The sequence below is a fragment of the Quercus lobata genome, chromosome 6, assembly GCF_001633185.2.
Source record: "Quercus lobata isolate SW786 chromosome 6, ValleyOak3.0 Primary Assembly, whole genome shotgun sequence".
In the NCBI taxonomy this organism is placed as follows: Eukaryota; Viridiplantae; Streptophyta; class Magnoliopsida; order Fagales; family Fagaceae; genus Quercus; species Quercus lobata.
In genome coordinates this window covers 39,279,717-39,296,317 of record NC_044909.1, presented here as the reverse complement: position 1 = coordinate 39,296,317, position 16,601 = coordinate 39,279,717, and the positions used below count along the sequence as shown (strand labels likewise).

The window sequence follows — 16,601 nt, the reverse complement described above, 5'->3', positions numbered from 1 at the left end:
CTTTTCTACTCGCGTTCGAGGTACACGCATTGTTGTCACACCGGAGTTGGATGCAAAAGTTGCTTTTATGAAGTTTTGGCAAATTGATGGCCGGAATGTGCAACAAGGTTCTTCATCCGGTACATATTCTACTCATTCCAACTCAAGTTCCAGTACTCCCTCAATTGAAGAGAGTCCCTATAGCACAGGAGATGTTAAATACAATTTATTGAAATATCAATTAGATATTGCAATTAAGCAGCGGAACCATGCAATGAAGATTGCAAAGTTGAATGCAAGAATGCTAAACACAGTGGCATCTCAAGTCCTGCCCGATGATGAATAAAATGGCACATCTAAACTTGGGTGAATGACCATGAAAATTGTGTTTGGGTTGTGATTTTTGTATGTGGGTACCTCTGTCATTTTTATGTAAAACTTGGATGTGTATATGTTCATATTTTTTGTGATTGGAATTTATGGATGTGCATATATGATGTGTATATGTATTTTGAGATGCTCAATTGTATTATTGGTATTTGTTTTTGGAATTTTTCCTGTAAAATGTTTTATATTAATTGGGGGGCCAAACGCAGGAAAATATTTTCTGGAAAAATGCTTTTACATGTGTGGGTCCGAGAGGTCTGCAATCCGGCCCAAACTCTATCTGGGCCCAGGGCCCGTGCCGAGGAGGTATCTTGCCGAGGACGAATGATCAATGGCCGGGGTAGCAAGGGGAACGGCTGAGAACTTACCCTGTCCTCGACATTCCAGAGTTTCAATGGGAAGACCAACATCATGGTGGAGGCAATCCCCAAACAGCCCCCTCAAGGGGATGTGAACGGAATGGGGCCCATAGGGAAGTAGGGTGTGAAGTTGGACCAAGGAAAATGCGTCCCCTCTTCAGTAAATGCACCTGCCAATACCTAGAACTAATTAATGAGAAAAGACATTTGGACGGTGTAAACTTCGATCCATGCAACTAATAGAAAGTTAGACGGGACGGTTGATGGGATGGATACAGAAATAAGCTCCTGCCTGACCTACAAGTGGAGGGTCAGGATCAACCAAGACGGACTATATAATAAAAAGGAAGGTGCACCAACCAAGGGGCTGGGAAAAATGGCCAAAAACCAGAGCCTCCCAGCCCACTTCCAGGAGAAAGACTCCAGGGGTGAAGGAAACATAACTATATACGAACACCCCGAAAAACCCACCGCCTGGTGACTAAGGCCTAGCCTTTCAAACCCACGCTCTACAAATGATATTGTTTGGGCCCTTTTTACGTGCGAACCCGACACTGTTACGGTCCGCCACGAATCGTGTCCTTACAATTGGCGCCGTCTGTGGGGAAGGCTTGTGTGTTGGTATGGAAGGTGGGTCGAGAGAGTTTCTTTGTTATTTCTAACCGTTGGTTATAGAGTTCTAGTATAAAGTTCTGCTAGGGGCTACGTTTCTTGACTAGGGGCTTGGCTAAGGAGCTAACTCCCTTAAAGCCAAGGTCCCCCGTAAAGAGCAAACTAGGCACTTGGTAGCGTTAATCGTATAGATAAACTCTAGGGGCTTGGCTGAGGAGCTAACTCCCCTAAAGCCAAGATCCCACACAAAGAGAAAACTAGGTTTTGGACAGAACTAAGGCATTGCATAGTCCTCGGACTCAAGCCTATGGGGAAACCAACTACCTGGATGTGGAAAACTAGGTTTTGGACAGAACCAAGGCATTGCATAGTCCTTGAACTCAAGCCTATGGGGAAACCAACTACCTGGATGTGGAAAACTAGGTTTTGGACAGAACCAAGGCATTGCATAGTCCTCAGACTCAAGCCTATGGGGAAACCAACTACCTGGATGTGGAAAACTAGGTTTTGGACAGAATCAAGGCATTGCATGGTCCTCGGACTCAAGCCTATGGGAAACCAACTACCTGGATGTGGAAAACTAGGTTTTGGACAGAACCAAGGCATTGCATGGTCCACGGACTCAAGCCTATGGGGAAACCAACTACCTGGATGTGGAAAACTAGGTTTTGGACAGAACCAAGGCATTGCATGGTCCACGGACTCAAGCCTATGGGGAAACCAACTACCTGGATGTGGAAAACTAGGTTTTGGACAGAACCAAGGCATTGCATGGTCCACGGACTCAAGCCTATGGGGAAACCAACTACCTGGATGTGGAAAACTAGGTTTTGGACAGAACCAAGGCATTGCATAGTCCACGGACTCAAGCCTATGGGGAAACCAACTACTGGATACTAGGTTTTGGACAGAACCAAGGCATTGCATAGTCCTCGGACTCAAGCCTATGGGGAAACCAACTACTGAGGAAAACTTTTGGACAGAACCAAGGCATTGCATAGTCCTCGGACTCAAGCCTATGGGGAAACCAACTACCTGGATGAGGAAAACTAGGTTTTGGACAGAACCAAGGCATTGCATAGTCCTCGGACTCAAGCCTATGGGGAAACCAACTACCTGGATGAGGAAAACTAGGTTTTGGACAGAATCAAGGCCTTGCATGGTCCTCAGACCCAAGCCTATGGGGAAACCAACTATTTAAAAAAAAAAAAAAAAAAAACTATGGCACATAAACCTCAAAATCCATCCGAAGAGAACTCCTCGTTAGCGGTTGGGTTAATCCCTTAATTGCACGGATTCCCCGGTCTACCTTCGGATCCCCAGTACCAAAGGGGTTGATGCGATTCGGTGCAATATATTACCCAAAAGCACAATCAAAGTCCCTCGCTACTCGGCTACCCTCTCGGACGAATTATTTAGAGTTTATCGTTCTCGGACATTGGTCTAGCATGCATCGCGCAGCACTCAGCGGTTATCCCGGTTAGTTCCAAGAGTTTAATTTATTGAGGATTACCCTTGTTATACTTGATAATATCTGTGAGTTTAAACCAGTAGGAATCTGTGTTAAGGCATTTTTTTGCCCGGAATATCATTAAGGGCAAGCTTACATTTAATATTCATGCACCAAGTAGTTGTTGCAGAGAAGAAAAGTATGTATAAAGAAATAAACTCAGAAAAGAAAAAGCACGAGTTAATGGAGGTAGGAAACTTACATAAAAGAAGAATTACGCTTCGGATAGGCTTTATGTGCTTGAGAGAGACTTGAATTAGGGCGGAAGTTCAGATGAACCCAGGATACACGCACTAAAACTCTTAAGTGCAAAATTGAAGAGACAGATCCATCTCCAAAAAATCTTTTATACTTTCTAGGGTAACTGCACGCCCTTTTCCCGCCCAAAGAGGCCAGGAGATCACCACCGTTCGATTTCCATCACACCGTTGAACGTGAGAAGCACAGAGCCACCCGTATTTAATGAGGCCACATTTCTCCTTCCAGGGGCACTAGGAACGTGCCTTGGGCAGGTGAAAAACCTCGGGAATCGATAGATGACAAGGATTGATAGGCATTAGCAGATCTCTGATGTCATCAAAACCCTCCTATCCGTCCGAGGAGACAGATAGCAGGATTTTGAGGGGCTATTGTGGGTCTGAGAGGTCTGCAATCCGGCCCAAACTCTATCTGGGCCCAGGGCCCGTGCCGAGGAGGTATCTTGCCGAGGACGAATGATTAATGGCCGGGGTAGCAAGGGGAACGGCTGAGAACTTACCCTGTCCTCGGCATTCCAGAGTTTCAATGGGAAGACCAACATCATGGTGGAGGCAATCCCCAAACAGCCCCCTCAAGGGGATGTGAACGGAATGGGGCCCATAGGGAAGCAGGGTGTGAAGTTGGACCAAGGAAAATGCGTCCCCTCTTCAGTAAATGCACCTGCCAATACCCAGAACTGATTAATGAGAAAAGACGTTTGGACGGTGTAAATTTCGATCCATGCAACTAATAGAAAGTTAGACGGGACGATTGATGGGATGGATACAGAAATAAGCTCCTGCCTGACCTACAAGTGGAGGGTCAGGATCAACCAAGACGGACTATATAATAAAAAGGAAGGTGCACCAACCAAGGGGCTGGGAAAAATGGCCAAAAACCAGAGCCTCCCAGCCCACCTTCAGGAGAAAGACTCCAGGGGTGAAGGAAACATAACTATATACGAACACCCCGAAAAACCCACCGCCTGGTGACTAAGGCCTAGCCTTTCAAACCCATGCTCTACAAATGATATTGTTTGGGCCCTTTTTACGTGCGAACCCGACACTGTTACAGTCCGCTACGAATCGTGTCCTTACAACATGCATGACCAAAAATTGAAAATACTTTTCCGGTGTATTTTCTAGAACCCAAAACAAACATCTGAAAATATTTTGCTTTTCATAAAATATTTTCAACTAAAAATATTTTACACTCGAAAAATATTTTACATGTTACCAAATACAGCCTTAGTATAGACTGAGTTTGAATCTTAGATCTCTAGCTTGTTCGAAAACTAAAAATTTGACTAGTTTAGCAAACTAGAAGTCTAGAACCCAACACGGCATGATCATCCTTCTTGTTTTTCACTTTTCTTTTTTCTTTTTTATGTATAAACAAGTTGTATTAAGAATACAATAAATTTTCAAAATATTTTTACAATAACTAAAGTGTCAATCTCTCATAGGTCAAACAAAAATTAAATAAAGATAATAAAATATTATACAACGGTTGTAAAAATATAGTAACATTTTATTGTGTTTATTCCAAAAAAAAAAAAAGTCTTTGGAGTTCAATAATTTGGTATTGCGTCCCTGGATCTTCTTGAATTTACATTTTCTAGAGTTGAAAAACTTAAAGATGCCATGTGGAAAACTTTATAGAGGTTGGGTTAGGTCAATCAGTTTTGTCTTCTTTTAGGAAATTGCCATACATATCAGTTGTTGAAGACTGGCTGAGAAAGATGATAAATCTTTTGGTATGTTTTTGTTTCGGACCCAGCAGCACCAACTAAAAGCTTGTTTTTTTGGGTTTGGGACTTAACAGCAACAGATGAAGCTAAGTCAAGTCAACAAGTCACGTCTAGTTTAGGCAGCAATCAACTCCCTGTAATGATGAAGCTAAGTCAAGTCAAGCTAAGTCAAGTCCCTGTAATTGCTTGGGTTGTTTCTTTTTGTTCCTTAACACTCGGGAATTTAGTTATTCAGAGAATTACGATAAATTTGGACACTGACACCACTGAGACCAGGTCATTGATCATAATGAATTGCTTTAGATGAGAAGACAGCTTATCTTGCCGCTTTATCTTTCTGGCCGGATGAACAGAAAATCTGATGTTAATGTAGGAGTTGAAAGTTGGGACTAAACAGAGTTTTTTTTTTTTTTTTTGAGAGTCAACTAAACAGAGAATTGCTTTAGAGAGTCTTTTTTTTTTTTTTTTTCCTAAAGTGAGTAGTACTTGGGCAGCTGTAACTAATTTAATGAAGTTGCTTGGAAATTTCTTTCATTCTACTTGAACTTGTGGGGATTTTTTTTTCCTAATTCCTAAAGTAGGATTGCTTGGTATTTCTATTTCATATCTCAATTCCCTCTCTCTCCCATGGAATCTATAAATGTTCTCTTCCTACTATCCACGTTTCTACTTGCCGTTGATGTAATAGCCCAACCAAACAATTCCATTAATGTGATGATACCCTTGGGTTCTTCGCTCTCCCCTAGTGCTAACCGTTCATGGCTCTCACCTTCTGGCCATTTTGCCTTTGGTTTCTACCCACAAGGCAACGGCTTCGCTATTGGAATATGGCTGGTTGACCAACCACAAAACACAACTGTCTGGACTGCATTTCGAAATAACTCACCAGTCACCTCCAAAGCTACATTGGACTTAACAAGGGATGGAAAGCTGCTCTTTCGCAGGGAGGAAGGTGAAGAAAATCCTGTAGCTGACGTGTCACGCCTTGCAGCTTCAGCTTCTATGCTTGATTCTGGTAATTTTGTGCTCTATGATAACTCTTCTAATGTTATTTGGGAGAGTTTTGAATACCCAACTGACACCATCTTAGGAGGTCAGAATGTGTCTAATGGCAACGATTTGGTGTCAAGCGTGTCTAGATCAAACCAATCAAGTGGTCGTTTTTATCTCAGGATGCAGAGCGATGGAAACCTTGTTTCCTAACCTGTAAACATTACAGATAATTCAGAAAATGCTTATTGGTCCTCGGCAACTATAATATCAGATAATTTTGCCTCTGGGGTACCTTATTCGGCAAATAAAATATCAGATAATGTTGCCGCTGGCACTGGGTACCCTTATGGAAGGGGACCTGTTGGAGGAGAAAGCTGCAGTAAGCGAACTATGTATAGTAGATTTTGTGCTAGATCTGGTGAGTCTGGTTATGTTGGGAGCCGTGGGACTAGTGGCGCTTCTGTAAGGCTCAGTCTTAACCAAAGGGGTCTTCTAAGCTTAATAGATTATAGCAGCTCCATAATATCAGTTTTGGTGAATAATTCTTACTCTGGCGACAAAGAAACAACTATCATCTACCGTGCGATACTTGATTCTGATGGAATTTTAAAGTTGTATTCACACCGATTTTTCGGAAATAAAAGCTCAGAAATGATCATGGAGTGGTCATCTTTGGGTGATCAATGTGATGTCAAAGGTTTCTGTGGCTTCAACAGTTACTGCCTAGGCATGGGCTTCCAAGCTGAATGTCTCTGTTTTCCGGGATTTCATTTCGTGAACCACGAAAATAAGTTTTTGGGATGCTACGACAAATTCAGTGTCGATGGTTGCAGCAGCAGTAATGGTCCGATGATACCACACTACAGTACCGCTTTACCGAACATATCCTGGGGTGATTATCCTTATTCAATGGTACGTACAAAGCAAGAAAACTGTGAAAACTCTTGCCTTGATGACTGTAATTGTGGGGCTGCTTTGTACTTGAATGGTACTTGCAATAAATATAAGCTTCCACTTAGATATGGTAGAAGGCAAAATTTATCAGCTATAGCTTTCTTTAAGGATCGGAGAAATGGTGACCATCACCGTTCAAATCCAAAAATCTTGATGGATAGTAAAAAGAAGATAATTTTGATTCTCTCTCTAAGTTTGGGTTCCATTGCATGCTTGTGTTTTGTAATAGCAATATCTTGTTTCTTCAAGTATAGGCGTCAAGTTCATTGGTACAGAAAGCTGTCGGAAAATGTGAATGTGGGATTTGCTGATGATTTTACCTTGCGTTCATTTTCTTACAATGAGCTTGAGAGCGCAACAGATGGCTTCAGTCAAGCATTAAGTACGGGTTCTTTTGGATCAGTTTATAAAGGGTCTCTCTCTATTGGATCTGTGACTGACAGAACTATTGCTGTTAAGAGGCTAGAGAAATTTGGGGAAGAAGGGGAAAGGAAGTTTCAAGCTGAAATGACTGCCATTGGACGAACTCATCACAGAAACCTAGTTCAGCTGCTTGGTTTCTGTATTGAGGGAACGAGGAAGCTTCTTGTTTATGATTACATGACCAATGGTTCACTTGCAGACCTTCTCTTCAAGGCTAAGAAGCGCCCTCTTTGGAAAGAAAGAGTGAGAATTGCACTAGAAGTGGCTAGAGGGATATACTATCTACATCAAGAGTGTGAAGTCCATATCATCCATTGCAATCTTAAACCCGAAAATATACTCATGGATGATACTTGTGTCGGGGGAGATTGTTGGGTTACACGTGTGAGTGAAGTCCCATATTGAATAAAGATGAGAAGAATGAGTGGTTAATATAACATAATTGAGCACATACCCATTGGGCTTAGGCCTTTTGGGTTAAAGTGTGTCTCTATATGTTATATTAATTACTCAAGGAAGCTCCCCAAGGTGTTTATCTCCCCCGACAAGTGGTATCAGAGCCCATGGTGATGTGCGGCGAAGGTGGTGAGGTGTTCATGGTCCCTACCCAGCGGGGACAGAGAAAGCCTTAAATTTGTTAGTGTGGCTTGAATTTGCCACAAGCCCATAAAGCCCAATCCGGCTATAGATTGACCTAATACAAGTTGTATTAGGAATCCTACTTCAGCCGACTTTACATAAAGTAATATATATATATATATATATATATATATATTATTCCAAGGGCTGCCGTGAGATTAAAAAAAGGAAGAAGAGAATTGATTCAAGAAAAAATTTCAATTAACCTAGTGAGCAAGCCACATGAGAGAAAAGAGAGGCAGTCAGCTTCTATTCTTATTTTTTCTGTGAGAGAGTGCTAGGGTCTAATTGGGATTTGGGTTTCTTGAGAGTGTTCTTGTGCACTATTGTATTTTTCCCTGATAATAGTAAAATCCCTGCAACTTCGTGGACGTAGGCAAATTGCCGAACCACGTAAATATTGTCTTGTGCGTGTGATTATTTTTCTTTGGCGTGTGTTTTCTCTATTTATTTTGTTCCTCATAGGTTAGGAATTTTGGTTAAATTCCCAACAACTTGGACTGCAAAAATCTCAAATTCGGATTAGCAAGGCTATCGGTGCCTAATCAAACAAGAACCACAATGGGCATTGAAGGGACAAGTGGGTACTCCGCACCTGAATGGCAAAAAAATGCCCTAATATCAGTCAAAGCTGACATTTACAGTTTCGGTGTTATGCTTTTGGAGATTGTATGTTGCAGAAGCAACATAGAACTAAATGTTTCAACAGCAGATGAAATACATCTTTCTAGCTGGGTATATAATTGCTTTGTGGTTGGAGAGTTAGATAAGCTTGTGGAAGAGGAAAATGTAGACATGAAGACGCTTGAAAGAATGGTGAAGGTGGGCTTGTGGTGCATTCAAGAAGATCCAGCTTTGCGTCCTCCAATGAAGAATGTAATCTTGATGTTGGAGGGAACAATGGATATAGCTGTCCCTCCATCTCCAGCTATTTCTTATTCTTAATATGCCAACCCCTAATTTGTAATAATGTGCATAAGTTTGCTAACTGGTGTTTGCTTATGCCTACATATTCTAGTTTTTGGATTTTTGAATGCGTAATTGGGGTTTTCTTTTTCTTTTTTTTTTGGGGGGGGGGGTGATTGGTTTGTTTTGGATCTGTTTTGTATTTTAATTGTAATGGTTATTGATATTAGCTTCATATTTATTTAAACTAGTTGCAAACCCACACAATAGATGAGAATATATAATTATTTTGTAATATGGTATAATGTATAATTTCCGTAGATAGTCCTTTGTATTGATAAAATCATAATTTTCAGACATTGGCAATTGAAAACGAGCTATTGACATTAGCTTTCAGGGCTTTAAATGAACTGGGTTTTGAGGTTTGAAATCAGAAAGGGTGTGGTCTTGATTGATGCTTCCCAAGTGTGTTTTGGATCATTGCCAAATTTCCACGTGAAAATTCAACAGCATTTCGCCTTATTTTCATGGCAAAAATCTGGCAACACTTCGCCTCATATGCATCATAGCACACAAAATGCTATTCTCTCCAAGCTTTCAGCGTGAGAATACGATAATGGGGATGCCCCATAAGGAAAGATCTTCTTTGCCAAGAAAACAAAGGTCAATTCTATACTACTATAAAAGCCCAAATCCCTCAAAAATCAAGATATGCATAATTTACCCAGTTCTGGCACTCTAGAGTTGTAAACATTCTCTAACTTAACTTTCGGAGGGTATTTGGCCGGTTCCACACCGGTACTTTCTTTAAGGTTTTCTTCTTCTTTGTTGCGCAAGTTTTATCTAGAGCACGTGAGAATTGTGTAGCTTACTGGTGATTTTTAGCATCATCAGGGGTTAAGGATTATGTTTGATGCCTAAATTATTTTTGGAGTAGTGCTACATCTACAACATTTTTAAAACAAATCTTATGTAACAATTTGTTATTAGTAAGTTAAAAAGTGATGTTAATATTAGGCCCAAATCAGAATTTTAATAACCATTTTTTCTTATCACACAAGATTTGTGGTGAAATTATTGTAAAAATTCTGTGAATGTAGCAGTAATCTTATCTTTATTGAACTAAAATTCTTGTAATTCTTAAGTCAGTGTGGTCATTGTTTTTATTAGGATGGTTAAAATAGGTTAGTTTAGTGTGATATATATATTTGGAAGATATATATGCATTTTTTTGGCAAGTCAGAGTGGTCTTGTGATCACTCTGAATTACACATGAAGCCACCCCTGCTTAAAAATAATAATATTGTTTGTATTTTATTGGTCATACTAAACATGTGGTTGAATTTAATTGAATAACCTAATGTATTACACTTAAGGAATTGTACTTAATTTTTGCACTTTTTCAAAACTATTGCAGTATCCCATTCCACTTTACAACCACCCAAAGGACTCTCCTCATCACCTAGTGCTCTCTCTTTAGTTTATCTTCATTAATTCTTCCTTAGAATGCTCTTACATAATCATATTTTCATTAGTTCCCCGCTCTTCCTTAACAAAGAGTTTTCTTATTTAAAGCAAAGCAAATATTAAGAGATACCAACTTCTTCTTCTTCTTCTTTTGGTTGAATTTAAATTCTATTTATTTTATGGTTGCTTATAGTAATATTGTTATATTTAATTTTATAAATATTATTTATTGTAAATGTAGTCTGGTATTTTTTTTCCCCTTAGATGTAGTTTTGATATATACTATTTTTTTTTTATAGAAATAAATTTTATTAGTTACCAGGATTTTTTTTAATTTTAAAAATCCAAAGAAAACAAAAACGGGGTGATTGTAAGAGACTTAATAGTAATCCCTAATGGAATTAAATGGGAGGATTGAATAAAACAAAGCTAGTTTTTCCCTCTTTTTTCTCTCTCTCCTTGTTTCCTTTCATCAGTCCCAATATTATCAATTCCACTCTTTTTTCTTTTTTCTATTTTTCCAAAATGATTGAAAATTTCCATTTTAGTTGGTGAAGCAGCTAAAATAAACTGATGCTGAAATATTTTATTTCTATAAACAAATCAAAACAGTCACTAGAATGGAATTAACAATTTTGAACAATTCTACAATTTCAATTTTTTTTCTTGAACTCATCAACTCATCCAATAACTTCTCCTATAAAGATAGTTTTAAAAACCAAACCAGACCGGCCAATTCAATTGAAAACCGGACAGTAATTCGGTCTTGTTATGCTTAAAAATCGAAAATGTAAGAAAACTCAGATTTAACCAATAACCGTCGATTCAACCAAAAAACCAGAAACCGGAATGGTTGAACCGGTTTTGCCAAATTGATGAAAGAGATCTGAAATGGAGCTTTATTTTGTAGAAAAATCTTTTTTTTTTTTTTTTTTTTTTTTTTTTTCAGATCTACCGATCTAAGTGGGTAAGGATAGATTTTTTGCTATAAAAATCTTTTTTTTTCTCAGATCTACTAGGCTTGAGAGAGTGAGAAAATTAATGAATGCTCATCATTGGTGTTGAAACCAGTCTCTTGGACTGGTATGAGGTATCCACAGCTCTTCGGTGAGACAAGGAATGAGAGGATCTGATGGAGATCTAACTTTCACAGAGACAGAGAGAGAGAGAGAGAGAGAGAGAGAGAGAGAGAGAGAGAGATGGAGGTACCAGAGGATAAAACACTGAGAACTGAAAAATAAAAGTTTTTGATAGTAAACCATGTGGGGTGCTAGATTTATGAGGGGGAAAAAATCATTAAAGAAGGGCATACGTGTGTGGCTGGGAGTGGGATAGTGGATTGGTCATAATAATTGGTAAGTCAGTGAGTTGTCTAGACACCTGACTATGGTGAGAGTTTTTTTTTTTTTTTTTTTTTTTTTTTTTTTAATTGAATAGATAAATAGTTAAAGTTAGACTATTATTTATAAAAATAAAAAAATGAAACCTTAATAGTAGATTATTATTTTTTGTCAATAATTACTAACTACCAAAAAAAAAAAAAAAAGAAAGAAAGAAGAAGAAGAGGTAGTATGCAAAAAAAGAAAAAAAAAATTCTATATTTTATATTTTCTTAAAATAAGTTATTAAAATTCAAAATTCATATAAAAATTATTTAAATATTTAAATTATATTAATTATGACATCATCGGTTTGACCCCGGTTGGACCATAAAATCGATAATTAGTCTCTTTTTCGGTTCTTTGTCCGTTCTGGTAATAAGTTATAAATGTTTTAAGAATTGGGTCAATAACGCAAAAAAGGAAAGTCCTAAATTTTAGTTTTTTTTTTTTTATTTTCACATTCATTTTTTTTCCTAAAATTTCTTTCACAGTCATTTTTTTGCCCTAAAGTTTAGCTTTTTTTAATTCATCTCCCCCTTCACGTTGATCTTTTTATTTTCCCTAAATTTTAGATTTTTTTTTTCTTTCAAAAAGAAGAAGTCTTAATTTTTTTTTTCTTTTTACGTTTATCTTTATTCTTTTTTTTTTCTTTCAAATTGTGATAAATAAAAAATTATGACACTAAATCTCGTAATAAAAAGGTCTTATGCATGCGTGAAATGCGTATAATGGGATTAGTGTATATTTATATATATATACTAGTATTATGACCGTGCGATGCACGACTTAATAAAAAATATTTTGATAATATAATTAAATTTAATAACAAATAAAATGGAAAAAGAATTAATTTAAAATTTAAGATTAAAAAATAAATTGGACTTGTACACTTAAAAGAAATTTATTTTTTATTTCTTATTTTGATATTTAAATCATTTGTTTTAGTGTTGATTTCATTCAAATGGTTATAAGTTATATCAACCCTAAACTAGCATATGTATCCATATGTAACATTCTAAATTAATAATAAATAAAAATATAATACTCTAACTTAATGTAACATTCCAACTTACTAATAAATAAATATAACACCCTAACTTAAAGTAATATTTGTAATCGTATTGTGTTTTAGCCTTTAAGAACACATATATTATTTTTTTTTATCATAAAAAAAAACACAGATATTAATATTACACATGAAAAAGTAATGAATTCAATAATTTAAGCGGTTGAAAAAAAAAAATTAAGCCAAAACCTCAATTCATTAATGAAAAAATATCCAAATTTTTTAGCTTAAAAAAAAAAAAAAAAAAAAAAAAAAAAAAAAAAAAAAAAAAAAAAAACCAGAGTTAAGTAAATATAGACTTACATAGAAATTTGGACAGATAGATTCTCTTGTATCCAATTTCATGTTTGACAGCAAATTTTTCTTTTAATTAAAGAATGTAGATTACATGGAACAAAGCACCAAACAACAGTCATAACAAATTAAATCCATTATAAAATATTGATGTCAACAACAAATAATCATGTAATAAGAAATTAAAAAATACAAATATATTACTTGTTATATTGACTTCTAAAAAAAACACTAAAATGTGTGATCAAACATAGAATTTCAGCCTATCTATAAAACTTGTTGATAAAAATCATATTATATATAATAAAAAGGCAACAAATACACAAAATCTATTCAATTTGATGAAAGAAAAAAAAATTACCTGCAAGGTTGTAGGTAGGGCAGAGAGGAGAAACGTATCACTTTTCTATTATGAAAGCTGCAACATCAAAAGTAAGTACTCATGAAAAGCATTACCATACCAACATTGTTAAAGCCAAAAAAAACAAAAAACAAAAAGTAAAGAGAAAAACACGGCTAAGCAAAATAATACTGTGAAATAATGTAGATTCTTTTTTTTTTTTTTTTTTGAGAATCGAAATAATGTAGATTCTAATAAAATAAGGAGGTAACTTCAAATTAAACTCACTTAATCTAAATAAACATATTAGTATTACATAGATGATTTATTAAACTCATGGGTATAAACACTTAATCAAATGTAATATATATCTTAAGTATAAATCTTTGTTTTTATAAGGAGGTAACTTCTTAATCCGATAAAGTTTGAATTTAGATGATTTATACTTAAACTAAATCGATCTCCTTCGATCATTTTTATTGGATAAATATGGATAGAATTTCATATTAGTATAAAGAAAGAAAGTACTAATAAGGATAGACATTTTTATTTTAATGAATTAAAGTGCAAAACTACAAATGAATGGTAATTTAAATAAAATTGATAAACATTCAATGATTGATTAAGATTTTGTGTACAACCTAAATATTGATTAAGGATTGGAGTTTAAGTTGATAATAATAACTAAACTTCTATTTTATCCAAAATATTGCAATTTTGAAAATCTATACAAAATTCTTCAATTTTTTTACGTGTAGTAAAAATTTATGAAAGTGTGAAGTTGAATTTTTTTTTTTTCTAAAAAAAAAATAGAAAATTATAGGAGAAGAAGATAAGAACAAATAAAAATATATCTATTTTTTTAAAATCTAAAAAAAAAAAAAATCTTGCAAATATATATATAATTTATGAAAGTGTGAAGCTTAAGAATTTTTTTTTTTTCTTAATGGATGAGAAGAAGTTAAGTTGATATTAAATTATTGAGTTTTTGTGTCTATCAAACTTTATCTAAAGAAGTGTGTTCAGGTCCAAAATTTTACAAGAAAGCTCATTCCATGAAAAGTAAAGAAGGCCCAATTCGTGTAGTAAGAAGAATCAATATCAAGGCCTTATGTATGTTCAGATTTCTAGCAAAAAAGGCTATTAAAAAATCCAGCAAAATCTAGTGAAAGAACTGGACTGGGATACCCAGAGGCTGCTAAAGGCTGGGGATCCTCAGGACGTGCAGCACAGCTAATGTGGGATTGAAACAGCTCAAGAGGGGTACCACGAAATACAAGAAATGAAGAATAGATATGTCCTTCTCAAGTACCCAGTGGTGTAGCAAAGAACCAGAAAGCTTGGAAAGTGACGATTCATGAACAAAAAGCTGGTACATCGGGAAACCCAGAATGAAGAACTATAAAGGGAAGTGGTTGGGAAAACCTTCAGCCCAGCAGAAATGGATTCTGCTCACTTGGGAAAAATGACAGCAAGGAAAGACAACCAAAAGTTGAATCTGAAAAGTAAAAAGCCTTGAAAGAAGAGAGGGTAAAGGTTAGCTCTCCAAGGACAACCCGGAATGGAAGGTCAGCAAGTTGCTTTTAGGAAAACAGATTTAAAAGAAGAAAACTATGAGAAATAGAGAAAGAATCAGCTATCAAAAATGGCTGGCATAATAGAGGCACTGGTACCCAGGGAGCCAAAGAGGGGAAATCAATGGTATCTTGAACCCTAAAATGACACTATAAAAGGGGAAGGCAGCCAACATTGAAAGGGGATTCAGTAATAGAGAATCAAAACAAGAATCGTTGAAAAAACTCTGTCAAAAACTTAAAGAAAGCAGAAAACAACACCCGGTATCCCAGAAACAGCCACTATAGAACATACTTGGATTCAATAGGATTCAAATTTTGCAAGTCTTAGAGGCTTAGATAGCCATCTAAGTCTGTAATTTTTGAGCTTATTTGGACCTTGTAAGATGTCTTAGTGAGCACATTGTAATCCACAATTAAGAAAAATAATGAAATATCTCATATTGATTTGAGGATCTCTAACAATTACTTCGCATATTTCTTTATTATATTGTCTTCCTTTACTGCTTCTTGCTACTCAATACATATATTCTTGCTTGTTAGTTTTTCCTTTTACTCAGCCAAAAGCTGAGTCATTTTACCAGGGTCCTCACTTCAATTTGGGTCTTGGACACACTTAGCCTCCAAAGAAACATATGCCAAAACATACACATATCAGATATCTTTCTCTCCCATAAAAATCCTTCTCACCTAACCATCTTGAAAAGTAATGCCCAAGCAAAGTCACTCGGACTTGAGTTCCAAATCCCACAAGTCTTGTGCAAAAGCACTAAATCTGTGAGAATTGGGGTCAGGATCCTCATGGCTGAATCATTCTCATGAAATTCATTTACATATATGTATATGTATTAAAATATTGTGAGTCCGGGAGGTCTACAATCCGGCCCAAGCTCTATCTGGGCCCAGGACCCATGCCGAGGAGGTATTTTACCGAGGACGAATAATCGATGGCCGGGGTGCCAAGGGGAACGGCTGAGAAACTACCTTGTCCTTGGCATTTCAGAGCTTCAATGGGAAGACCTACATTTTGGTGGGGGCTATCCCCAAACAGCCCCCTGAAGGGGATGTGAGTGGAAGGGGGGCCCATAGGGAAGCAGGGTGTAGGATTGACTCAAGGAAAATGCGTCCCCTCCGCATTAAATGCATCTACCAACGCCCAGATCCGATTAATGAGAAAAGATGTTTGGACGGTGTAAACTTCGATCTTCGCAACTAATAGAAAGTTAGAGGGGACGGTTGATGGGATGGATACAGAAATAAGCCCCTGCCTGACCAACAAGTGGAGGGCCGGGATTAACCAATACAGACTATATAATAAAAAGGTAAGTGCACCAAGCAGGAGGCTGGGAAAAATGGCTAAAAACCAGAGCCTCCCAACCCACCTCTAGGAGTAAGACTCTAGGGGTGAAGAAAACTTTATCATGTATAAACACCACAGAAAACCCACCGCCTGGTGACCAAGGCCTAGCCTTTCAAACCCACGCTCTACAAATGATATTGTTTGGGCCTTTCTACGTGCGAACCCAAACTATTACGGTTCGTTACGAAATCGTGTCCTTACAATTGGCGCCGTCTGTGGGAAAGGCTTGTGTGTTGGCATAGACGGTAGGGTCTATGCTTCTTGTCTAGGGGCTACGCTTGGTAGCGTTAATCGCACGGATAATTCTAGGGGCTTGGCCGAGGATCTAACTCCCCTAAAGCCAAGGTCCAACGCAAAAAGAAAACTAGG

The 16,601-nt window shown here is 37.0% G+C and overlaps 1 protein-coding gene across 1 annotated transcript; it reads left to right on the top strand.

Moving 5' to 3' along the window:
* The first annotated feature begins 5,499 nt into the window (after positions 1–5,499).
* On the top strand, positions 5,500–8,326 carry LOC115950263 (G-type lectin S-receptor-like serine/threonine-protein kinase LECRK4). The gene is made up of 2 exons (XM_031067489.1): positions 5,500–7,579; positions 8,309–8,326. Exons 1-2 carry the CDS (start codon positions 6,218–6,220, stop codon positions 8,324–8,326), a joined length of 1,380 nt encoding a protein of 459 aa, XP_030923349.1. The 5' UTR covers positions 5,500–6,217.
* The last annotated feature ends 8,275 nt before the right edge of the window (positions 8,327–16,601 follow it).

Coding starts and splice junctions, on each gene's coding strand:
- LOC115950263 (XM_031067489.1), top strand. CDS start 6,218: ATGTATAGTAGATTTTGTGCTAGATCTGGTGAGTCTGGTTATGTTGGG.